General features: G+C 40.4%; 2 protein-coding genes across 6 annotated transcripts in view; both read left to right on the top strand.

The window, feature by feature from the left end:
* The window catches only part of mipol1 (mirror-image polydactyly 1), a 99518-nt gene that overhangs the window by 952 nt on the left and 72348 nt on the right, over positions 1–26218 (top strand). For 2 of the 5 annotated variants that reach the window (XM_047344916.1, XM_047344914.1), the window contains exon 2: positions 13315–13406. In XM_047344916.1, the coding sequence (XP_047200872.1) occupies positions 13315–13406 (92 nt within the window). Of the gene's footprint in view, positions 1–10182; positions 10317–10345; positions 11279–13314; positions 13407–26218 lie in introns of those variants that run through there. The other 3 variants (XM_047344917.1, XM_047344915.1, XM_047344913.1) reach the window with 3 other exon arrangements.
* Positions 23–10045, top strand: c19h5orf63 (chromosome 19 C5orf63 homolog). The gene is made up of 4 exons (XM_047344918.1): positions 23–2111; positions 3218–3318; positions 4465–4521; positions 9813–10045. The coding sequence occupies exons 2-4, from the start codon at positions 3223–3225 to the stop codon at positions 9984–9986; spliced, it is 327 nt and encodes a 108-aa protein (XP_047200874.1). The 5' UTR covers positions 23–2111; positions 3218–3222; the 3' UTR covers positions 9987–10045.

The raw sequence follows: 26218 nt of genomic DNA, 5'->3' as shown, positions 1-26218 counted from the left end.
TTCTAACACCTGCTGTTGTTCCACCAGGTTCCTCTGTCCGGGTTCTACTGTGAGCTGTAGACCCGAGCAGCTCCTGAGTCCTGCGGTCACAGTCGCTCCAGGAGGCGCAGCGGACTCCCTGGAAACCTTCCCGACCCCGCAGTATGTAAAACTGGCAAAGAGGCCCACGTTTCCTGACATTCGCTCCAATCTATCTCCATCCTGAAAACTGATCCTTAAAACAAACTTTCAGATGATTTTCCTGTCTGTTAAACCTACAACATGGCAAACATCTGAAATCACTACTCCTGGCAGATGCTCCTGCTTTACTTCGTGGCTAAATGTTACAAAATCACCTTCATATTTAGCACAAGTATAATGGTGCAAATGTGTCTGCAGTTAAAAGTTTGTAGACCTTAATGAGCAGCTGCAGCTGCTGAATGGCAGGAAACATGGTCCCAACCAGAGAGCTGTCAGCTAAATCCAAAGTTCCTCGTTATGGAAATCATCAGCAGCAGAGGTTGGCTCTTCCCTGGCTCTGCAAGCACAACCAAAAAGAAGTTATAATTAAAGTTACAAACATTCTGGGAAAACAAAGCCAACAGCAATAATACAATTAACTAACACAAACATCTTTTTAGTCTCAAATGTTACAGATTATCAAACCAACATTTCTGTCTTATATAAACTGAGTAAATACTAAAACTACCTTCATTATGATGGTTTCATTTATTAAAGATAAAGGCTATCCAAACCACCCAGACCCCATATTTAAATGTGATTCAGTAGAGCTAAGTTCAGTTTCACTGCCACAATAATTACTGTCATACCTATAGAATCAAGAAATCTGACGCAAAGTAGGATAAAAGATATAGTATCACATGATACAATTTATTTTCCCCTCAACATTGTTTGAAATTTTGTTTATTTTTTCCTCTGCTTGATCTGAAAATGGGATTTACTGCAGGTTACAACATTGTGTTAAAATGTCAAAATATTCAGCTGGTAAATAATGTAGTCTTGTGTCAAACCTGGGGTCTGAGCATCCATTCTCAGTAGTAATTCCTGCCAGGAGCAGTAGAAACAATCACTATTTATTTAGATTCTGTGACTTACACTCAGGCCCATGGGCCAAATTTGGCCCACAATATAATTATATTTGGGCTGTGAGATATATTCATCTATTAGAGCTGGCCAGCCTGTGGACAGAACATGCACAGCTAATATCACAAATCCCAGAATGCCCTGCTAGTATGAGAATGTCATTGAGGACCAACAAGCCCACTTCTTTGTTGACATTCCTCAGTAGACTACATGCTACTACCGGTCACTCTGGGCCACCCTTCCCATAAATATCCAACCAGAAGCTGTCTGGACTGGTAGGAAGCAGAACATCTGGTCATAAAGGTGAAGGACAGATCTGTTTGTCTTGTATGTGGAGCCAAAGCGGCACTATCCAAAGAATCTAACATATAACATTGTTTCAGTAGATATCAAGGTCAGCCTGCGACTTTGACTAGGTCTTGGATTTTGACCCACTGTGTATTTGAGTTGATTTAGATGAAAAGATGGACTGATAATCTACTCTGACAGGTGTTATCAGAGACTGTGTGTGTTTTCATTTTTAATGCGTTTGTGCAGTTTCTGGGTGTAGTTTTTGCATTCACAAGGAATCCTTTTAGTTAGTTTAGAAAATGTATTGAGAATAAAGATAACCTTTTTCTGACTTCTCCAGGATGTGGAGGAAGACTGTTCTTTAACTTAACAAAGCTAAGATCTGTTATCGTGAGGAAGGAGATGGTGGCATTTTGTTTGGGGTGTTGGGGATGCTTTAAAAAGCAATCTGGTCCTCAAATAACCAAAGCAAGATATGTCTCTGCATTCTAAACAGGAAGTAAAGCTTGTTCCCAGTGTGGATTGGACTCCTCCGGGTCTGTCCCTTGTCTCTTATCCTGTTTGTGGTGTTCATTGACAGGATTTTAAGGCATAGTTGTGGAGATGAGGGTTTCTGGTTTGGGAATTTCAAGAAAACATATTTGCTGTTTGCAGATGATGTGGTTCTGCTGGCTTCTTCAGGCCATGACCTTCAGCCTACGCTGGAGCGGTTTTCAGCTGGGTGTGAACTGGCCGAGGTGAGAGTCAGATACTTTGAGTCTGAGGCAATGGTTCTTGACGGGAAAAATGTGGATGGTTCCCTCTGGTGGAATAGTTTAAGTATCTTGGTTGCTTGTTTATGAATGAAAGTAGGAAGGAGCAGGAGATGAATTGATGGACAGTAGTCCAATTTGCAGTAATGCAGGCATTGCTCAGGTCTGTCATGGTGAAGAAATGACTAACCAAAAAGTGAAACTCTCAATTTACCAGTCTATGTATGTTTTGACTCTCACCTAAAGTCATGAGTTAGGGATCATCCCCAAATGGACAAGAGCCTGGTTGCCAGCAACGGAAAGGATCCATCTCCCAAGGGTGGCCAGACACCTTAGCCTTAGAACAGGATGAGGACCTCCATCATCTGGCGGGAGCTTAATTAGAGCCTCTGTTTCTCTGCATTGATTCCGACCTGATTTCGATTATGTGGAGATGGATGGATGGATGGAAGTGAGCAAGAGTGACAGCACTTATTGGATTGACAGATATTCAAAACAATAGGATGTTGCCAAATATGCATGATCTGGAAGAAAACCTTCACCTCAGATAAACCGGTATTGGTTAAGATGTTTAGGGAAAGCCCAAGCACCATGAAGGCTCAAGCCTGCCATATACAGAAAACTGGGTCCAACTCAGTTCATTGATAAACCAAGAAAGAAGCCTTTGCTCCAAAAGCAACACCTTGCATCTCTGAACAACCCAAAAGTTTTCTGGTAAAAGGTTTCATGGTAAAATGACACAAAGATTGAGCGATTTGCCCACAAGGACAAGAAGTATGTTTGGAAAAATCGAGGTGAAACTTTCAAACCTAAGGATGTTCTACCAGCTATCAAACATCCTGCTGTTTTGCTGTATGTGCCACTGGTGTGTTGCATAAAGTAAATGGACCAATCAAATGTTTCACCTTTACCTCAAATAAACGTGGAGACCATGTGTTTCCCAATAGAACAATGATCCAAAAAACACATCAGAGCATCTTTGCAATTGTATATTGTGGAATCATTCAACTCTTGTAGGAAGAACTGTTCAGGATATATTAATTAGAGACCTATGCTTCCTGGATTTAATCTTTTAACGTCTCTGTTCTCAGACAGGATGTTTGTACACAGGATATTGTGTGGCCGTCCTGCTCTGCAGCTCCACAGAATGTTTTCATCCAAATCTTTGCCTACTCTCACTCTGTTCACAAAGGTAACAGTCACAAAACCCTGCGTTCTTTATTACTCCCCACAGAACCTCCCATTTACTGTATGTTTTCATTCATAATAGAACTTCCAGAGATAGTAAAAGATTTCTATTAGAGGTGCACCGAGAAATTGGCCACTGATTGGAATCGGATGATTTTTAGCTTGAGCGACTCTGACTGGTGAAAGCTTGGTTGGAAACTGAAAAATCCAATGTTTTTTTCCAATCAGTGATGCCACCATACCTTAGCCAACCTACCGGGTCGAGCTGACCACAGTACTCTTCTATGTGGAAGGTCTTACAGCGGGAAGAAAACTAAAAGTTTGACTGCCTGCTTAAAAACAAAGTCAGAGAAAGAGCAGGGCTGCAAGGAGCTTTTTAAAATGAGCCTGTGTTTTCTATGGAGCCATGTTGGTTGTTGTATCCGGCTACTACAACACATGGTTACGCTGGGATGGATGCCGGTCATTTTGCTTCTTTGCCGTTTTAAAATTTTGCCGCATTGGTCGTTTTGTACCTAATGTTTGGGTACGAGGAGTTATCGGCCCCAGGACAGCACTCTGCACTGTTCAGTTGAATTGGAGGAGGACTCGCTCCGTAGATACCAGAGAGACTGAGTGTATTAGTGCAAAGGAACTCTATTCCATTCCTCTGACACTTCATCCTGTCTCTGTTGTGGAACATGTTGGGTTTGGAAATGTTGGCAGTCTTCTGGAAATCTTTCTGTCAAGGTAAGGATCTACACTTCTTTTTAGGAAATAGACACCAAGATGGATGTTTGCAGTTAGTGATGACACCCATGCTAATCACTAATATGAAATGTTAAAGACCATTTAAAATGCCAACTACAGATGATTTTTTATTTGAAAAAAGTAAGACCCTATTTTAAAGTCACTGCTCACCTCTGCTGCTGACCTAAATAATGAACGGCCATTAGAATGCTGTTAATTATAGAAATGGGAATCGGCTAGAATTGGCAGGTCAAAGCTTTATAAAAACCAGAGATCAGAAAATGCCTGATCGGTGCATCCCTAATATGTGTTTAGTTGTTACCTCAGTGGTAGAATTTATACAATGTTAGTTTGCATCACTGTAGTTGTAGTTCACATTATGTTTATAGACACTAAATGTAAATGACTTGTCTCTCTGTAGGATCCATGTCCGTTGTGTGATGAAGCTAAAGAACTGCTGCAGCCATTCAAACACAGGGTGAGACTAAACCCTCATCTATAATGTCTTCTTTGTTTCTGATGCTCCTCGACCTACATTTGTTTTTTCTTTCAAATCTGTTTTATTTGTCAGGTTAAACTAAGCAGGGACATATGTGGTAACCTTGAGTGAAAATATCACGGTTCACATCATTTAAACATGAGGTAAAACAGTAATATATAATATGATCTAATGTATTTTGCAATTTAATTTCTCTTTTTCCAAACACACATTACACAATTATTCCTACCTAAAAAGTAGTTCCTTAGAAAGAGTGTTGGCACCTGTTAGTGGGTGGGATATATTAGGCAGCATGTAGCCATTGGTTGCTGAAAAAGTTTGAATTTGTGTCAAATTGTGACATCTGCAGGACTGGGTCAGAGCATTTACAAAACTGCAGCCCTTGTTGGGGGGGCGGCAGTTTTAAGCAGATATGGTCCAAGGTTAACTGGTGACAGGATCATTGGCCCTTAGTATTTGCACTATCCCAGTCTGGATATCGTCTTGTGTGTTTCAGAAATCTATGCAACATTTACAGTTCACTGAGAAAAAAGTTACACACTGCATGTGCAGTTAAGTACTGTGAGTGTATTGCAGTGGTTGTGGTATCAAATTAACAGAATTGGTGGAACTTCTACACTAATGATCTCAGTAGGGTGTGGTAACCAGTAACTGCCTGGATACAAGCAGTGATTCAGTGCAGAACAAAGTTCTCAGTCATCTCTTTCAGCAAGTCAATCCAGCACTGCCGGGACTGGCTCTAAAAACCCAACAGAGCAGCACTGGGTCAGGGTCGATATCTGAGCTGATTCCACACTTTCGTTTGGATCATGGGGACCACTGTTGGACCCCAGCGTGATACAGACTGTCCATAGAAACAGATCTGTGTGGACAGGTGTTCTAATGCTGACAGATTGAACTAACAGATAAAACATGGGTCCGGCTGACAATGAGCTCAGCCTTGAGTCCCTGGCTGCCTTACAGGACGACACTCCGTGCTGGTAGGAGTTCAACACCTGTGTCTAAATGGGAGACATAGATGTAATGGTGTTTTTTTTAATGATTGGTGCACAGTTAAACATTCCTGCCTTGGTGTGTGTGTGTGTGTGTTTCTTTTTCTTGTGTGTATGCTCCTCCTACATTGGACACAGTAACATCTAAAGTCCCAGATGCTGAATAATTGTTACAATCTTCCACCCTCTTATTTAACTTCCAGTGGGATCCCTATGAAACTCCATCAAATGATGGTGTATCAAATCCAGCTCCTAGTCATGCACACTGCTTCTGCAACATTTGTGACAAAATGGATTGCTCTAATGGACTCAGTGAATTTTGTTGTGGTACCGCCTGTGCGACTTGTCCACTCATTCAATTTCCTCACACTAAACATTCCAGTGGGCTGTTAGTAGTATTATAAAAGGTTAGAGCGAGTGGGAGCAACAGTACCTCAGCAATAACCACGTAAAATCCCAAAGTGGGGTCAGAGGATGCTGAGGCACATTGCACAGAGGTCACCAATTTCTTCAGAATCAACATCTACAGAGCTCCAAACTTCACATGATCATTAGATTAGCTCAATAACAGTAAGTAGAGATCTTCATGGAGTGGGTTTCCATGGCTGAGCAGCTGCCTTCAAAGCCTTAAAGCATTAGATGAAGTGGTGGAAAGAATCTAACTGGATTTTTACTTGGAAAGTTCCTGAAGCTGGCATGCTTCAATCCTTTAACCAATGAGAAATGTTCTTTTTCTGTCACAGAGAACTTTATATCAGGGATGGGCACTTTTAACATGATAGTTTTGGTATTTATTGTGATGCCAATTAAAATGGCAATGACAAGGGTTAAAAATGAACAGTGTCTGTGGTTATAACTCCATCACTGTATACAGCAACAAAACAAGTACTGCTTTAAAAGGAAAGACAGCAATTATCAAAAGGATACTTCATTACAACAGTTAAGCTGGGCAGCAATGTTGCTAAACAGTACAAAATGTTTTATCTATTCTGAGATATTTCAGCATTTACTGATGATCTCATAGAATCAACAGTAAAAAAATAGTAAAAACTGCAAAAGTAACCAATCGCAGTATCAGTTTTTAGGGTTTACAATCTACACTGCTCAAAAAAATAAAGGGAACACTCAAATAACACATCCTAGATCTGAATGAATGAAATATTCTCATTGAAAACTTTGTTCTGTACAAAGTTGAATGTGCTGACAAAAAAATCACACAAAAATCATCAATGGAAATCAAATGTATCAACCAATGGAGGCCTGGATTTGGAGTCACACACAAAATTAAAGTGGAAAAACACACTACAGGCTGATCTAACTTTGATGTAATGTCCTTAAAACAAGTGAAAATGAGGCTCAGTATTGTGTGTGACCTCCACGTGCCTATATGACCTCCTTACAACGCCTGGGCATACTCCTGATGAGACGATGGATGGTCTCCTGAGGGATCTCCTCCCAGACCTGGACTAACCTGGACAGTCTGTGGTGCAACGTGACGTTGGTGGATGGAGCGAGACATGATGTTCCAGATGTGCTCAATCGGATTCAGGTCTGGGGAACGAGTGGGCCAGTCCATAGCTTCAATGTCTTCATCATGCAGGAACTGCTGACACACTCCAGCCACATGAGGTCTAGCATTGTCCTGCATTAGGAGGAACCCAGGGCCAACCACACCAGCATATGGTCTCACAAGGGGTCTGAGGATCTCATCTTGGTACCTAATGGCAGTCAGGCTACCTCTGGCGAGCACATGGAGGGCCATGTGGCCATCCAAAGAAATGCCAACCTAAACCATTACTGACCCACTGCCAAACCGGTCATGCTGAAGGATGTTGCAGGCAGCAGATCGCTCTCCACGGTGTCTCCAGACTCTGTCACGTCTGTCACATGTGTTCAGTGTGAACCTGCTTTCATCTGTGAAGAGCACAGGACGCCAGTGGCGAATTTGCCAATCCTGGTGTTCTCTGGCAAATGCCAAGCGTCCTGCACGGTGTTGGGCTGTGAGCACAACCTCTATTTGTGGACGTTGGGCCCTCATACCATCCTCATGGAGTCGGTTTCTGACCGTTTGTGCAGACACATGCACATTTGTGGCCTGCTGGAGGTCATTTTGCAGGGCTCTGGCAGTGCTCCTCCTGTTCCTCCTTGCACAAAGGCGGAGGTAGCGGTCCTGCTGCTGGGTTGTTGCCCTCCTATGGCCTCCTCCACGTCTCCTGGTGTGCTGGCCTGTCTCCTGGTAGCGCCTCCAGGCTCTGGACACTACACTGACAGACACAGCAAACCTTCTTGCCACAGCTCGCATTGATGTGCCATCCTGGATGAGCTGCACTACCTGAGCCACTTGTGTGGGTTGTAGAGTCCGTCTCATGCTACCACGAGTGTGAAAGCACCACCAACATTCAAAAGTGACCAAAACATCAGCCAGAAAGCATAGGTACTGAGAAGTGGTCTGTGGTCCCCACCTGCAGAACCACTCCCTTATTGAGTGTGTCCTGCTAATCGCCAAAGATTTCCCCCCTGTTGTGAGTTATTTTATCCCTATTATCACATGATGGTCATAGTTTTTTTTGCTATAATAAAAGCAATGTAATAATTGCTCCCGCCTACTCTACAGGTCCTTCTCAAAATATTAGCATATTGTGATAAAGTTCATTATTTTCCATAATGTAATGATGAAAATTTAACATTCATATATTTTAGATTCATTGCACACTAACTGAAATATTTCAGGTCTTTTATTGTCTTAATACAGATGATTTTGGCATACAGCTCATGAAAACCCAAAATTCCTATCTCACAAAATTAGAATATTTCATCCGACCAATAAAAGAAGTGGTTTTAATACAAAAAACGTCAACCTTCAAATAATCATGTACAGTTATGCACTCAATACTTGGTCGGGAATCCTTTGGCAGAAATGACTGCTTTAATGCGGCGTGGCATGGAGGCAATCAGCCTGTGGCACTGCTGAGGTCTTATGGAGGCCCAGGATGCTTCGATAGCGGCCTTTAGCTCATCCAGAGTGTTGGGTCTTGAGTCTCTCAACGTTCTCTTCACAATATCCCACAGATTCTCTATGGGGTTCAGGTCAGGAGAGTTGGCAGGCCAATTGAGCACAGTGATACCATGGTCAGTAAACCATTTACCAGTGGTTTTGGCACTGTGAGCAGGTGCCAGGTCGTGCTGAAAAATGAAATCTTCATCTCCATAAAGCTTTTCAGCAGATAGAAGCATGAAGTGCTCCAAAATCTCCTGATAGCTAGCTGCATTGACCCTGCCCTTGATAAAACACAGTGGATCAACACCAGCAGCTGACACGGCACCCCAGACCATCACTGACTGTGGGTACTTGACACTGGACTTCTGGCATTTTGGCATTTCCTTCTCCCCAGTCTTCCTCCAGACTCTGGCACCTTGATTTCCGAATGACATGCAGAATTTGCTTTCATCCGAAAAAAGTACTTTGGACCACTGAGCAACAGTCCAGTGCTGCTTCTCTGTAACCCAGGTCAGGCGCTTCTGCCGCTGTTTCTGGTTCAAAAGTGGCTTGACCTGGGGAATGCGGCACCTGTAGCCAATTTCCTGCACACGCCTGTGCACGGTGGCTCTGGATGTTTCTACTCCAGACTCAGTCCACTGCTTCCGCAGGTCCCCCAAGGTCTGGAATCGGCCCTTCTCCACAATCTTCCTCAGGGTCCGGTCACCTTCTTCTCGTTGTGCAGCGTTTTCTGCCACACTTTTTCCTTCCCACAGACTTCCCACTGAGGTGCCTTGATACAGCACTCTGGGAACAGCCTATTCGTTCAGAAATTTCTTTCTGTGTCTTACCCTCTTGCTTGAGGGTGTCAATAGTGGCCTTCTGGACAGCAGTCAGGTCGGCAGTCTTACCCATGATTGGGGTTTTGAGTGATGAACCAGGCTGGGAGTTTTAAAGGCCTCAGGAATCTTTTGCAGGTGTTTAGAGTTAACTCGTTGATTCAGATGATTAGGTTCATAGCTCAGTTTAGAGACCCTTTTAATGATATGCTAATTTTGTGAGATAGGAATTTTGGGTTTTCATGAGCTGTATGCCAAAATCATCCGTATTAAGACAATAAAAGACCTGAAATATTTCAGTTAGTGTGCAATGAATCTAAAATATATGAATGTTAAATTTTCATCATGACATTATGGAAAATAATGAACTTTATCACAATATGCTAATATTTTGAGAAGGACCTGTATATATTTCCACTCTGGGTTTCTGTTGACATGGCTGTTTCTCTGTGCCTCTTCCAGTTCATCCTGCAGCAGGTGGACATCAGTCTCCCAGAAAACCGACAGTGGTGGGACAAGTACAAGTGGGACATACCAGTGTTCCACCTGAATGGGCAGTTTCTGATGAAACATGGAGTGGATGCCGCACTGCTGGACAAACTGCTTCAAGATATTGAGAATCAAAACACATCATGAGCATATTTTTTATTAAATTATTTAAGATATCTGTCAATAAAGACAACTTTCCCAATTAATTATTGCTTTTCTTTCACTGCTGTGCTCATCTCAATTTCTTATTTGAACACATTTCCTCTTGTCAACTTGCTCATGTCTCAGCTCACCCAACAAAGTTCCAGTCATGATAGGGTAGACCTCTGACCAAATGAAACATTCTGGACTCTAGATGACTCTAACCGATGCCGATGAAATACGACTGACAGCGCTGCATCATCTCACCCTATACGTTCCACTGGATGTCATTTGATTCAGCTGAGCTTTGCGGCAATGCTAATGTTAACTAATCAGGTATTACATTACAACCCCTGACAGGTGAAGTGAGTAATGTTGGTTATCTCTGCTTCAGGCACCTGTTAGTGCGTGGAATATATTAGGCAGCGTATAGCCATTTGTTTCTGAAAACTTTAGAATTTGGGTCAAATTGTGACATCTGCAGGACTGGGTCATTTGCAAACCTGCATCTCCTGTAAAAAAAGAAAAAAAAAAGGGGAGGGCAGGTGGGGAGAAACATCCTGTAGTGGTCAGTTTTTAGCAGATGTGGTCCAAGGAAGGATCCTGTCACCAGTTCCCATTGATGCATGTAGGTATCCAAAGTCTGGCTTGTGTGTTCTGATCCAACAGATGTCCGTTGCTCAGATTGCTCAAAATGTTCATGGTGGTTTTGATAGAAAGTGTCATAAAAAAAAATGTCTCATGGTCTGCAGATCAGCCAGGCTGCCAATACTGACCACCACTGAAACAATCAGCAATGGGCACATAGCCATTAGATCTAGACAACTGAGCCATGAAAGCCCTGAAGAGTTTTTTAGAAGAAATCCTGTAGCTTCTCAGCAAGCCACCTCTGTCCTTGAAGGAGCAGTTTAGGAACAAAGACTTTAAAATGTTTCACAGAGCTTCATGTGGGCAGGAGGGAAGAAAAAACAGTAGGCAAACCTGCATAAATTTGGCAAACAAGATGAGAATTACGTCTGAACCCAAAACTTGAGTCACATGGCTTGTGATCCAATGAGCTCATTAATATTTCACCTTCTGAAAGTGGAGCATTTTGGGCTCTCAGCCAATCCCAGCTAAGCTTCTTTGTGCGTGACCAGGAAGTGGTATTGTGTAATGTTTGTGTGTGTGTGGCGGTTGCCATGGCGAGGTGTGTTTCATGTAATGGCGTCTAGCAGTTACAGCGGCAGATCTGTGGATGTTCAGGTTGCTTTGCAGAAAGCCAAGAGGAAGATCTGTGATCTGCAGCAGCAGCTGGAGTAAGAAAAGAATCTGTTCTTTGTGGTTTAGCTTAACATCTATGAACGGAACTATAAGGCTGCTGATCAAAAACTTCATAATTACAAGAAGCTGTCACTGATGGTGTGTAGCCACCAATAATGTAATGGCCAATAACTAAACCATTGGTCAGTTTATATGTAGTAAAGCAAATAATGGAATATCACTCCAGTAACACCATGTTATTGTGTTATTGCCATAGCATTTTAACAAATAAAATAACTGTGTAACTAATATTACACCTTCCACTAAGTGATCGAACAACCAAATGCACCTCACAGCAATTAATGAAAAATTCCTCATTTTGTGAAATTCTTAACTGGCGGCTATTTTATCCAAGCAAATAATCATTATTCTAAATAAAAACGTCTTATCTGTACAACAGTGTTCTCAAACTGCTTCTCATAGGTTTTAATTTTGGAGTGAGAGTGCTGCATAGTGTGGATGCATGAGTAGGACTATCACTATTTTGTCCACTATAACTATTTTTGTTGAGTAATATACACAAAAACTGCGAAAATCCTTTATTTGCAAGAAATGTAGTATTTCTATATATGTCTCACATTGTGGGCTGCACTTGCTGGCCAGAATGGGTTTGCAATGCAGTGTCAATAGGGCAATAAAATATTATATGCAAATTATATTAGTTCAAAAACTTTACTGGCCATGTTACATTTAAAATGACCGAGGATCTTTCATCCTCATCATCATAAACGCTAAAGGGAACCATTGCGAACCCTTTTTTTAGAGAAAGCTTATATTTCTATTTTGTACCATGGGCTGTTATAGGTTTCTCACAGTTTGATGATGTTGAGTTAAAATATAATGGTTTTCAGTGTGTGACGGTATTAACACCAACATTTCTGATCAAAGTTCTTTTAAAAAATAACTGTTATCCACAGTAAAATAGCTAAAATCATACAACATATGGATTATTACAAACCTAATTATCTATAGCAAATATTGTTTTAATTTGGATTAACAGACTTAAGCAAAAATATTGAATAAACCCCTTTTAAACTTTGTAGTAGTTTAAGTGCTTCTTTGCTGAAAGATATCAGTTTTTGCCATTTTTCCCTTTATAACACAAGTAAAACAAGCTAAGATTAACGTATTAATTAATCAAGCTATTAGCTGGGGTAGAGCCTGCACACAGCTGCTCAACAGTCTGAGGTTACCAACAGTATAGCTTTAACACTGCTTTACCTTAACAGGAGTGACAGGTGGTGCTCCTTTAGTTTCCATACCTTTTACTGTTCATTTTTTTCACAACCGAAAATATTTCCATATTTCTCTTTTATGTAAGCAAGGGTAAAGTAGCCAGCTAGTATTATGAAGCAACATGTTGGGGAGGGGCAGGACTGCATTAAACTGTGCTTCATAAGACTGGAGAAAACTCTTATCATTCCTGTAATGATATTTATTTGTTTCTTTGTTTTAGCTAGAGTAACTTTAAATTGGGACATTATGTGACCTCTGGTCTAAACCAGTTTTTGGCTGGTCAAATAATGCTGCCTTACAGAGTGAGAGTCAACAGCCAGTGAGTAGCTGGGTCCCTAAGACCACATGTCATCACATGCATGGCATAACTAAAGACCAGCCTAGTGAACTGATTCATCTGGTAGCCGCTCAGTGGGACCAGTCTTACTGGAAAGTGAACTGGTCTGACCTGTATGTGTTTGTTCCAGTGGTGTGTTGCTTTAAGGATACAGGAACTCCATATTTTATCATATTGCTTTGTTCTGTTTCAGTCTGTGTGCTAAATTTGAGAATATTCTGACATTTGTTTTATGTAACTGGAGGCGTTGTAGAGAACACTGGACTATTAAAGGATTACACTGTAGTGAGGCTTCTGGATGCTTTAAAGGTTTGGCTGGACAGTCATAGCTGTTCAAATGTATTAGTTGCAGGTCTGTTTGATGTCACTATGGCGTTTTAAAAATGAACATGTGATGTGTTTTTGTCATACTTAAATGTTGGCTGACAGAAAATCGGATGCATGTGCTCTATTTTTTAGAGAAAAGAGTTTTGAGGATCCAAAAGTCATCAGTTCTCCATCATGGACTTCCAAGAAGGAACTCAGGGACTCACTGGTGGATATGTACAGAGGTAAACTACAACTATATGTTTTCAGCAGTACCTCCTAATGTCTCTGTAGGTCATAAGAGCTGTAATGTATTAGTTTGCCCATAAAGGGGCGCTGTGTCCCTTCATATGGCATTAAGACTGGCACAAGTGTTCACAAGTGTGACTACCACCGCAGTTAGTTCAGGGCTTCCCTTCTTTTAAAAGTTTGTTTTGTTTTCGATTCTATTCAAGGGAAAGATTCATCCTTTTCAGGTACAAATGTATGATGTTGATGATAATTTGGGTAAATTAGTAACATTGAGTTCTTTGCTGTGACGTTTAAAGCCGCTGTACACAGTATGTTGCAAAACTGTTGTTAGGCCTTGAAATATCTCTCCTTATGTCTGCCTTGAATGTATTTTAATGTGACAGACCAGTACAGAGTAGTGCATAATTGTCAAGTGCTTTTTAAAATGTATTTAATAATAATCAGAAAAGTGTATTCAGCCCCTTTTAATCTGATACCCCATAAATCAAGGGTGTCCAAGAAGCAGCCTAGGGGCCATTTGCGGCTCCACGATGCACTCCACAAATCTGACCATTATGGTTGAGTGGCAAGAAGAAAGCCATGTTGAAAGACAGCCAGAAGAAGTCCTGTTTGCAGTTTGCCACAAGTCATGTAGGAAATGCAACAAACATGGGGAAGAAGGTTGTCTGATCAGATATGATCAAGATAAAATATTTTGCGGAAGTACAAAATGCAGTATTGTGAACCAAAACGAACCCGGTACAGTACTCTTAACACGGCATTCCCACTGTGATATCTGGTGGTGGCAGCAACATTCTGTGGGCATGATTTTCTTTAGTGGGGACACAGAAGCTGGTCTAAGTTGAGGGAAACGTGAGTGGAGCTAAATACGGACAAGTTTCCAAAGACAAATGGGCAGAAGTGTCAGTTTCTAAATGTGGAAAGCTGGTAGAAACAAACCTCCAAAGAACCTGCTACCAAAGGTGGTTCTACAAAATATTGTAGAACCACCTACAATGGCGGTTAAGTACAAATGCACACCACACTTTTCAGATTCTTATTTGTAAAAAGATTTTAAAACCATCTTTATTTTTCCTTCCACTTGACTATTATGCATCACTTTGTTTAGTTTATCTTAGGCTTCTGTGGCCATTATGAAAAATTACATATAAACCATTTCAGTATTTCAGAAATTAGCAGTCAGTTATTAAGTATAGGTGAAATAAGGTAGTCTGTCCATGGGCTGAGCTCCTGCTTCACACAGCCTCACATTGGCAACACAGTGGAACCATGTTGGAGTCCGTTAACTGTGGGATGAATTCTGTGGGGGAATGTATTTGAATTTTGGATTGCATTAGGCGGTCACAACCAGGATTCCTTTTTTAATTGTAAATTTAAAACCTGATGAAAGAATAAGGTGTCTGTCCATTAGAATATGAGGGGAACTAGTGCGTTTGTATTGTAATTGTGTGCTTTGGATGGATCTGACTGGTTTATGAGAGGTAGGCTAAGCCAAGGTATTTTACACTGATGGAAAAAAATGAAGCATCTGCCTACCCTAAATATGTGGAATTTGTCATATAAAAAGAAAAATATCATTGTTTTTGCCGAGTATAACTATTAATACAATTAATAAACATTTATTGATGATAAATAATTCTGTATGTTAAGACAAAATAATAAATCTGAAATACATATGCTGAGTTGCATTTTCTTTAAACTCAACACCAGCAATGCAGACAATATTCAACATGCTTAGGCTTGAGAAATCAGTAAAATATGCATTTTTGGAAGCCTGACCATGGAAATAAATTACACAACAAAGTCGAGATCAGTTATTATCCCTCTGAACCAGGGTGGAGGGTACACTAAACCCCTAGCTCAGTAGTGACCAAGTCTTATAGTCACGGTTCGGTACGTTTTCAGTATGCTTCAACCAAAAGAAACCTTTTTTTTCCTTTTGTTTTGATCAGATAATGTGAAATTATATTATACAGGGGTTGGACAATGAAAGTGAAACACCTGTCATTTTAGTGTGGGAGGTTTTATGGCTAAATTGGACCAGCCTGGTAGCCAGTCTTCATTGATTACACATTGCACCAGTAAGAGCCGAGTGTGAAGGTTCTATTAGCAGGGTAAGAGCACAGTTTTGCTCAAAATATTGAAATGCACACAACATTATGGGTGACATACCAGAGTTCAAAAGAGGACAAATTGTTGGTGCACGTCTTACTGGCACATCTGTGACCAAGACAGCAAGTCTTTGTGATGTATCAAGAGCCACGGTATCCAGGGTAATGTCAGCATACCACCAAGAAGGACGAACCACATCCAACAGGATTAACTGTGGACGCAAGAGGAAGCTGTCTGAAAGGGATGTTCAGGTGCTAACCCGGATTGTATCCAAAAAACGTAAAACCACGGCTGCCTAAATCAAGGCAGAATTAAATGTGCACCTCAACTCTCCTGTTTCCACCAGAACTGTCCGTCGGGAGCTCCACATGGTCAATATACACGGCCGGGCTGCTATAGCCAAACCTTTGGTCACTCATGCCAATGCCAAACGTCGGTTTCAATGGTGCAAGGAGCGCAAATCTTGGGCTGTGGACAATGTGAAACATGTATTGTTCTCTGATGAGTCCACCTTTACTGTTTTCCCCACATCCGGGAGAGTTACGGTGTGGAGAAGCCTCAAAAAAGCATACCACCCAGACTGTTGCATGCCCAGAGTGAAGCATGGGGGTGGATCAGTGATGGTTTGGGCTGCCATATCATGGCATTCCCTTGGCCCAATACTTGTGCTAGATGGGCACGTCACTGCCAAAGACTACCGAACCATTCTTGAGGACCATGAGCATCCAATGGTTCAAACATTGTGCCGTGTATCAGGATGACAATGCACCAATACACACAGCAAGACTGGTGAAAGATTGGTTTGATGAACATAAAAGTGAAGTTGAACATCTCCCATGGCCTGCACAGTCACCACATCTAAATATTATTGAGCCACTTTGGGGTGTTTTGGAGGAGCAAGTCAGGAAACGTTTTCCTCCACCAGTATCACGTAGTGACCTGGCCACTATCCTGCAAGAAGAATGGCTTAAAATCCCTCTGACCACTGTGCAGGACTTGTATATGTCATTCCCAAGACGAATTGATGCTGTATTGGCCGCAAAAGGAGGCCCTACACCATACTAATAAATTATTGTGGTCTAAAACCAGGTGTTTCAGTTTCATCGTCCAACCGCTGCAGATGACAGTGCTGCATGATATATGGAGAATATGCAATAAGGTTGCTGAATGTAGCATTTATGATATTCCTTTCAAAAAATAAACAAAAACCACTAAATACTAAACAGTCTTTCTGCTTTATTGTAACCATAGACCCCAGATAGTGAGAAGTCTATGCAGCTACTGTGGGGAAAAAAAACCGAAATGTATTGTTTTCATCTGAACAACACAGTTTTATTATGTTGCATCTGGCTACATTTACCAGAAGTTTAAAAACATCCTCAGTTAATTTAAGGAAAGGAGCAGTTATAAGTTACTCCTGAATACATACGGGTCCCTAAAAGTAACTAGTAAGTTCTGAAAAAGGAACCTCTAAATTTAGGGTAGTAACTTGTAAGTTCTGGGGTAGTATCATGTATGTTCTAGGAAAGAAACCTGCAAGTTGCAGGACTGTAACCTGTAAGTTGAGGGAAAGCACAGGTTGTAGTGTGAGGGAAGCAGTGAATTTCTTTATAGTAAAGGTTGAGGCTGGACTGGTAAAAGGTTAGAGAATACTGCAGAAAAGTCACAGATTAAAACATGTTTTTTAAATGTTAAAATAACGAAATGTAACTAACTTAAATGTGTAGCAGATTTTCTGGAGGCACTTCTGCAGTTTTGTTTAAAGTTTACTAGTAGATGGGGGCTTTATTTATGATAGTTTATGCATAGCCTCATGTAAAGTAGGTTAACTATTTTCTTTTGTAATAGAATGAGCAATAAGTGAACAATGAGCAGTTGGCATGAATGAGGTTTGATAAGACTGGGGGGAAATCACTTGTTGCCTGATACCGGGTCCCACCAGGTTCGCTCTCACCAATTTCTGTTCCTCATCATGCAGGTGGAGGCTGGAATGACAAAACCCTTTTTAACCAATGGACTGGCTTAGGTTTCCAGTCTGTCCATTGACAGAAGTAAAATACTATGTGTGAAAAATGGACAATATTATCCTACAGATTTGCCAAGGTTTCTAGAAACAGTTGGTACCAAGTCCAGACATTGAGTTCTGACACTCAGTTCTGGGCTTACAGGCATGAAAAAAAAAATGTTTACCCTGTGTAAAGTTTGACTTGAGACTATTTTATTCCCCTAAATCTATCAGAGTAAATAATATTAAACTATAATTGGTGACCAATAACAGAAACAGGAGCTGGTTTTTGGGAATTATGTTCCTTTTTAGAGTGACCGTTTACAGACATTGACAAAAATCAAAAACTACTGGGTGGGTATTAGGTAGCAGTAAGTATTACACCTGAATAATAATAACAAAACATAGATGTAATATTGCTGGTATAGTGGGGATCTAAAGAGCTTTCTAACCTACGTAAAAATCTTACTATAAAAATAAAGCAACACACAGAACAACAATATGAAAATAATGTGCATTAAAATATTGGGCAGTGATACTTGACTGTCATGTTGTTTCAGATTTGTAAAACACAATTTATCTGAAAGAAACCACAGAAGGGGTTTCTATAACAAAGTGACACAGGAATCAGCTGATGTTTCAGCTTGATTTGCCTTATGGAACCATGTCTGTGGTTCATTCAGGCTGAGAGATGGGGAGAGAGAGTGAGACTAGATTTGGAAACGTTTTGAAAATATCTGTTAAAGGCAGAAGGGTCCTTATCAGTGGAGCAATCTTGAGTTCCCTAATGTGTGCTCAACTGCACATTGAGTTTGATGTACAAAGGAAATGTGCTCAAATTAATGCGTACGCACAGTTCCATACATCTGGATTTTATTGTATTAAAACGGTTTTCTGGGAGTTCCATACGCCATGTTTTAGTAGCAAAATCATACAAGCCTTTGTATGTGAGACCCCAGGTTTGATGACACCAACAGTCCCACCTAATATATACACGTTCACTGTTCTGACACTGCATCCTTTATTTTTGGCTGGACTGTAGGTGTCATCAGACCTAGGGTCTCACATACAAAGTGTGTATATACAGGTCCTTCTCAAAATATTAGCATATTGTGATAAAGTTCATTATTTTCCATAATGTCATGATGAAAATTTAACATTCATATATTTTAGATTCATTGCACACTAACTGAAATATTTCAGGTCTTTTATTGTCTTAATATGGATGATTTTGGCATACAGCTCATGAAAACCCAAAATTCCTATCTCACAAAATTAGCATATTTCATCCGACCAATAAAAGAAAAGTGTTTTTAATACAAAAAACGTCAACCTTCAAATAATCATGTACAGTTATGCACTCAATACTTGGTCGGGAATCCTTTGGCAGAAATGACTGCTTCAATGTGGCGTGGCATGGAGGCAATCAGCCTGTGGCACTGCTGAGGTCTTATGGAGGCCCAGGATGCTTCGACAGCGGCCTTTAGCTCATCCAGAGTGTTGGGTCTTGAGTCTCTCAACGTTCTCTTCACAATATCCCACAGATTCTCTATGGGGTTCAGGTCAGGAGAGTTGGCAGGCCAATTGAGCACAGTGATACTATGGTCAGTAAACCATTTACCAGTGGTTTTGGCACTGTGAGCAGGTGCCAGGTCGTGCTGAAAAATGAAATCATCATCTCCATAAAGCTTTTCAGCAGATGGAAGCATGAAGTTCTCCAAAATCTCCTGATAGCTAGCTGCATTGACCCTGCCCTTGATAAAACACAGTGGACCAACACCAGCAGCTGACACGGCACCCCAGACCATCACTGACTGTGGGTACTTGACACTGGACTTCTGGCATTTTGGCATTTCCTTCTCCCCAGTCTTCCTCCAGACTCTGGCACCTTGATTTCCGAATGACATGCAGAATTTGCTTTCATCCGAAAAAAGTACTTTGGACCACTGAGCAACAGTCCAGTGCTGCTTCTCTGTAGCCCAGGTCAGGCGCTTCTGCCGCTGTTTCTGGTTCAAAAGTGGCTTGACCTGGGGAATGCGGCACCTGAAGCCCATTTCCTGCACACGCCTGTGCACGGTGGCTCTGGATGTTTCTACTCCAGACTCAGTCCACTGCTTCTGCAGGTCCCCCAAGGTCTGGAATCGGCCCTTCTCCACAATCTTCCCCAGGGTCCGGTCACCTCTTCTCGTTTTGCAGCGTTTTCTGCCACACTTTTTCCTTCCCACAGACTTCCCACTGAGGTGCCTTGATACAGCACTCTGGGAACAGCCTATTCGTTCAGAAATTTCTTTCTGTGTCTTACCCTCTTGCTTGAGGGTGTCAATAGTGGCCTTCTGGACAGCAGTCAGGTCGGCAGTCTTACCCATGATTGGGGTTTTGAGTGATGAACCAGGCTGGGAGTTTTAAAGGCCTCAGGAATCTTTTGCAGGTGTTTAGAGTTAACTCGTTGATTCAGATGATTAGGTTCATAGCTCGTTTAGAGACCCTTTTAATGATATGCTAATTTTGTGAGATAGGAATTTTGGGTTTTCATGAGCTGTATGCCAAAATCATCCGTATTAAGACAATAAAAGACCTGAAATATTTCAGTTAGTGTGCAATGAATCTAAAATATATGAATGTTAAATTTTCATCATGACATTATGGAAAATAATGAACTTTATCACAATATGATAATATTTTGAGAAGGACCTGTGTATATATATATATATATATATATATATATATATATATAATATAAAAAAGACAATTTATTAAACCTTCTATGCATTTATTGATCAAGACATGGTCATCTATTCAGCTACAAACACAGTAGATATCATCGAACTAATTCATTTGTAGATAAAACCACCCCCTACTGATCTAAGGCTTACATCTGTCAGATTGTACAATTATGACAAGGTATCTATATGTACTCAGTATACTAGCTTGATGTATTAAGTTGAAACGATATCCCCCCTCTCCACACAGTCCTTGCTAGAATGTTGCACAATCATGATCCTTGGATTCTGTATTTATAAAAAGCAGTATGACTGTTTGAATGAAAAACTATTTATAAAAGTATCAGGCAGACCTTTTAGGAAAATAAAATTAATTTGACCTTCTGTGACAGTTCTCACATGAGCTTTTTTTTTCTTTTTCTTCTTCTGCAACTAAAATTACTGTAATTGTTCCGTGCAGTCTCTGTAAGGCAAACAACTTTAGTCTTTAAGGGTGCAAAGATAAATGCTTTCGTAGTAACTTACATAAATATGTATAAATGTGGACGGACATTCCTATGAATTCATGTGTAATACCTAATTTAAATGTGGGCAAACCACATTGAAAAGCAATGCGGTTTGCATAGTGAATCTGTTTTAGGAGCAAATCTGTCTCTGTGACTAGTTTCTAAATTGAAAGACATGCAAACTGTTTTGAACACATTTAGCACTGACATACGGGATTAATCGTGAATTTGATGCCTCAGACCATGTAGTCTTGATTAGTGGATGGCTCTGTGGCCTCAGCTCGATATTAATCCAAGAAGGCCATCCGTTTTTGGGTCCAACACCCTTGTTGGATCGGGTTGGTCCCAACTCTAATTTAAAGGACATGCACTGGTCAAATATAAAACCAAGATTTTTCACAGTATTACTGAAGGGCATGTTAATATGATCCAGGGAGTGAATGGCTCCACAGATTGTTCCTATGTCTACTAAAATAAAGTCTAATAGTCTGAAACAAATCAGGAGTCAGCTTTAAAAGTGTAGGACCTTTGATGAGCTGTGACTTATCAAAGGTTCGTTTGTGGCAGAGAACACACACGCATACACACACAGCGCACACACACACACGCACACTCGGTGTGTTTAAGAGATTTAATTTATTGACCGAAGCAGGCTGCAGAGTGAATAAGAGGAGAGAGGGAGGAGACAATTGTGTGAACAGTCTTTGATCTGCTAAGTGGGTGGTCTACAAATACAAACACACACACACACACACACATTCTCTGCTATCCTTTTGAGAACATTGCACTGACTTCTATTCATTGTGTAAAACTAAACGTTGAACCCTTACCGCTCATCCATTCTACCCAGCAATGCTCTTCAACAAATCACAGTTCACACCTTTATCCTTGAATCTAACCAAGACCTCTGTCTCATTAGAACTAGACTTTGGTATCCTTAAGGACTAATGGTACCTACTTATAGGTGTTTTTAGACCAGAACATTCTAAGGGTTCTCCTAATGGTTTTAAGAACAGAGAAGCAAAATTTTCTGTCTGCATTGTGAACACCTACAATTGTACTTAATGCTACAGCAGCTGGAAAGAGAGCTCACTAAGGAGAATATGGAAAGAGAGCTCACTAAGGAGAATATTGGTGGTAACTCCAATGTTTGCATGTAGTTTTTTTGGTGAAAGGAATTATAGTATAAGAAAACATGTGATAGGAAATTTTTTTAAATGTAACCGTAATGTGTAAGAATACAGTTATTACATTTGTGTTGACACAAAAACATGTGGTTTATTTTTCATGTATTGCATTCGTATCACTGGCCAATGGTGTTCACCAGCTAACTGAGACAGGAGTTGATGACTGGTGGAAGAAATGCAATGTTTCACAATATCCAGATAATGTTTTGGTCCATTAATCACAGGCTGAAGCCTTCTTTGAAAAGAAGGAACATAAATTATTGTCTGTGCCACTGAAAATAAATAAAAAGCTGTTACCTAGGTTTACATTTGATAGATTAAAGACACAGTTTCACTATAGCAGTCACTGCATAGAGGATTTAATGACGTCAAAGATCTCCTGTCAGAACAGACAACCCTCCTTGGTTCTCTTTGGCTTCAGAATCAAGCACAGTCAGTTTCTCTAATGAAATCATCCTGGTTCGTTAAAAAGACAAAAACTAATTGGATTGGCCTAAAACTGTACTGAAATAATGACAAACCTTTAATATCAATTCTAACAAGCCAGCATGTAAATATTTTCCTTGACAGCCGCAGGCAATGACTGCCGCAGAGTTAAAAGGTCTGTTTCCTGTCAAGTTTCTCTGTTGCTAAACATGGTAAAGGTTTAGGTAAAAACGTAAATTCTTGAACCCGCACAGAATCTTTTGGAACCAGTCTACTAGTCTACATTGCTTTTTTGTAAAAAAAAATATATATATATTTTTCATATGGCTGTCAGTTATCCCATGAAACGGACATAAAGATGACTTCCCTCTTTAGCCTGCTTTGGGTCCTTCACACAATCAGTCATGCCGGTTTAATCCTGCAAAGATGTCTCTCTGAATGTAGGAGTTGACCCTGTAAAAGCAGTTCTTTCTGCAGTCCACTAACAAAAAAGGAAAAACTAATGCATATAGCAACTAAGAGAAAATGCAATGGATATTGCACTGAATGAATTTGCAATTATCTTTTAGTGATGAATGACTTAATTCTCTTACAGGATTCATCATAATTAAAGGTCTCCAGAAGTCAACTGTGTTCAGCTGAGAAAGAGTTTAGTGGGTCAGTTTATATTAAATATCCTCAAGGTTTCAGTTGTTTTACTCACAATAACAAACACTGGATTGCACAGCATTGAATCTAAATTGTTTGTTAGATTTTTAAATGAATGAATTACTGAATTGAGTTCACTATGACCCTTCAGGGCTCTGCAGTGTTTCCATGCCACTGCTGTGTATTTTTGACCGATTTCAGTTACAGTTTTCAACTGAAAACCAAAACATAAGTCCCAATCATCCAGTGCCACTTAGTTCAAAAATATTTTTAAAACTGTCCCCAAAATGCCAGCATAGGAAAATCCGTTGAGTACATTTGCTCCAGAAAAAACTAACCCAAATCTCTGCACAAATCTGGTTTTCATGTGAAATTTCTCTAGCCATTCAGACTAGGGAAAATATTTTCTTTGAACGTGGCAGGGTAGTTGAGATGCACGCTGTCTTTGAAGACACAGACAGATGCTCGACCCAAATTAATACTGATTCTATCTGCTACCCCACAACCATAAGACATCATTTGTGACACAAGGGCTTAAAAACCAAAAATAATCTTCAAAGGCCACCTCTGAGGACAACTTTAGTCTGGGCGATCCTGACATTACTGGCATAATTAAGCGGTCCCAGTGGAGATATTTTTCTATGTGGTACAGTGGAGGCTCCATCATGATCTGGCAGTGTTTTCTTTTAATGGAACACTTGAACTTCAGGTTGTGCAGGTGCACCAAACTGTAGCTGGCTATGTGAAGCGACCATCCATCTTGAGTGAGGGTCAGTGCTGTGTTCACTGGATCTTTGAACAAAACAGTGCTTCAGTTCTCACCACCCTACTGGGTGGATGACGCGATCAACAAGAACAGTGGAGCTACTTACCACTCTGTTCTTTTTTGACACCTTTAGTTCTGATGTTATTTGGCTAATGGCCTTATCCCGTTGATCAGCTGCCTGTTTCTTCTTTTTGCATTTTAAACTCAAATGTACAACCTTCTTACAGCCCAGCTGCATGAAATCTGAATACTCGTAAGTTTTCCCTAGTTCTAAAGGTTTAACCAGGAGTGTATCTTAGGTGCTGGAATCGGACCATAACTAAATACTTTTAAGAACTATTGAACTGCCAATAAATCTGTAGAAGATTGATTGGTTTGTAGACGGTCATGCATCCATGGGAGAAACATTAGAATGATTGTATTTAATTGAAGATGTAGAATTGCTTGGTCTCCAGTAACTTATCTGCTATGGAAAGAGAAGCTTACTGGTTGTGTTCTTTGGCTGATTGGACTAACAGAAGGAACCTCAGGCTTGAAGTTGTATTCATGATCAGATCCATGTTGTGCATCATACTTACTGTATGTTTCTGCTCTCTTTAATATACGTGTGGAGTATGGATGGTGGCGGTTGGGGGGGTGAGGCTCCTGCGTGTGTCGTGTCTATCCTTGGCTTAATGTCCATATCTAAATTCATGTGCGGCATGGTGGCAGTGTGGTGACGGCGGGCTGGATCACAGGCGGATTGTGTTGGATTTGACTTGAAGCCTCTTTAATCATCGTAACACCATCATTAATATTCATGCAGTCAGCTGGAACACCCGGCACTCACAGCTCCAAACTTTCAGAACAAAATGTATTAAATACAGCTTAAAAAATTAATGGACTTTAGTTGATATTCCATAAAAATAAAGGGTGGAGGCAGGGGACACACAGCTCTCCTTGTCATCCCCCTTCTCCTCTGATTGGTTTATGCAGATTGCTTCTCTGATTGGCCTTTGTGTTTTCCCTTTTTTCTGGAGATTTTTTGAACTTGGATGAGACTTCAAAGCGATTGCGAGGCATGAACGGTCATTTAGAAGGATTTAAGCACATTATCACATCTGTAATTGTACATGAATAATAAGGAGAGCTGCGGCGATCAATTAGCTCTGAGTCCACAAAAAGATCAGAAGCATGTGGAGGCAGATGATGGCAGGAAATTAGAAAAGTTTCAAAGTGAAGAAGAAAATATGTCTTTTTAACTGTAATTCAACTGCTTCTCAACCAGAGTCCTAGGAAAGGTGCGATTTGCAGGGTTGTTAGGGGGGTTATGACCCCCCCCCCCAAAAAAAAATCTGATCCAGTCAATATAACCCCCCAACCAATAAAATCACATAATTTTGATTTACAAAAATATCGTGCATGGATAACTTGTTGATTTTTTTAAATTATTTTCCTTTTCCAACGTAGTTTGCCAGCATAGTAGCTGGGTATCGAAAGCAACCTTCTTTCTCTACCCATCGTTCACCATTTGCTGTGCTTTGATGCATTCGCTGGTGACACTGGTTGGAAACATGAAAAGAGTGCCAAAACAGAGCGATTATTCACTGTTATGGAAAATGGTAAATAATTTGTTGACTCTATGCTGTTTGTACACACCTGTACACACTGATGCACTGTGAATGCTGGTACATGTAGCCTAGCGCTGAGGTACAGAGGTACCCAGGCGCTTTGTTAGACCAGTCACCTCAGAAAACATCTGGGGCTGAAGCCCAGATGTTTTCTGATAACCCAGAATCTCATGAAAGACGACATTTAGAAGTCTGTTAAAAAGATGCATTAAACCCTAAAATAACATTAGACTTCACATTTGTATCTAAAAACAAATGAGTCAAATAAAGACAGAAAAATGAATATTTACCCACAGTAAGCAAAGTTTCTCTAAGTTTTATGAAAAATTTTTGTCAGACAGAACGAGCAGAAATACAGATTGTTTTTTTCTAAGTATCACAAAATGTGTCGTTATCAGCTTCAGTAAAATGTTTTTTTCATCAGTTGTAAACTTTTCTTCATCCTTTACTTTAACTACCACCAAAAAATGAAAACCAAGAAAAATTATTGAAAAACTTGCTTGTTTGATTCCCAGCCAAGGCAGAGAGGTAGTTCAACATGACCTTCATTAGTTTAATTCTAAATCACTAATAAACTGGGTCACTTTCTTGTGAAAATTAAACGATTCAGGGTCTGGGCTAAAGTCCTCAAAGTTTGAAGACCCTAAAAATGCCCTGGTGGTCCCTCTACTTTACAATGTAAAGCTACGCCCTTAGCCCTGGCTTTTGGGTTTTCTGTGTTATCATTCATATTTTCACTGTCTATCAACTCCTTTAAAAGGAAGTGATATTTGTGAGCTATAGTTCATAAATGTCATACATTTCTTAACATGTTTCTCTTAGAAT

Source organism: Girardinichthys multiradiatus, chromosome 19, assembly GCF_021462225.1.
Source record: "Girardinichthys multiradiatus isolate DD_20200921_A chromosome 19, DD_fGirMul_XY1, whole genome shotgun sequence".
NCBI lineage: Eukaryota > Metazoa > Chordata > Actinopteri > Cyprinodontiformes > Goodeidae > Girardinichthys > Girardinichthys multiradiatus.
The sequence above is the reverse complement of the archived record's forward strand: the minus strand, read 5'-3'. Positions and strand labels throughout refer to the sequence as shown.

Coding starts and splice junctions, on each gene's coding strand:
- c19h5orf63 (XM_047344918.1), top strand. CDS start 3,223: ATGTTTGTACACAGGATATTGTGTGGCCGTCCTGCTCTGCAGCTCCAC. Junction 3,319..4,464: donor CTCTCACTCTGTTCACAAAG/GTAACAGTCACA, acceptor GTCTCTCTGTAG/GATCCATGTCCGTTGTGTGA. Junction 4,522..9,812: donor TGCAGCCATTCAAACACAGG/GTGAGACTAAAC, acceptor TGCCTCTTCCAG/TTCATCCTGCAGCAGGTGGA.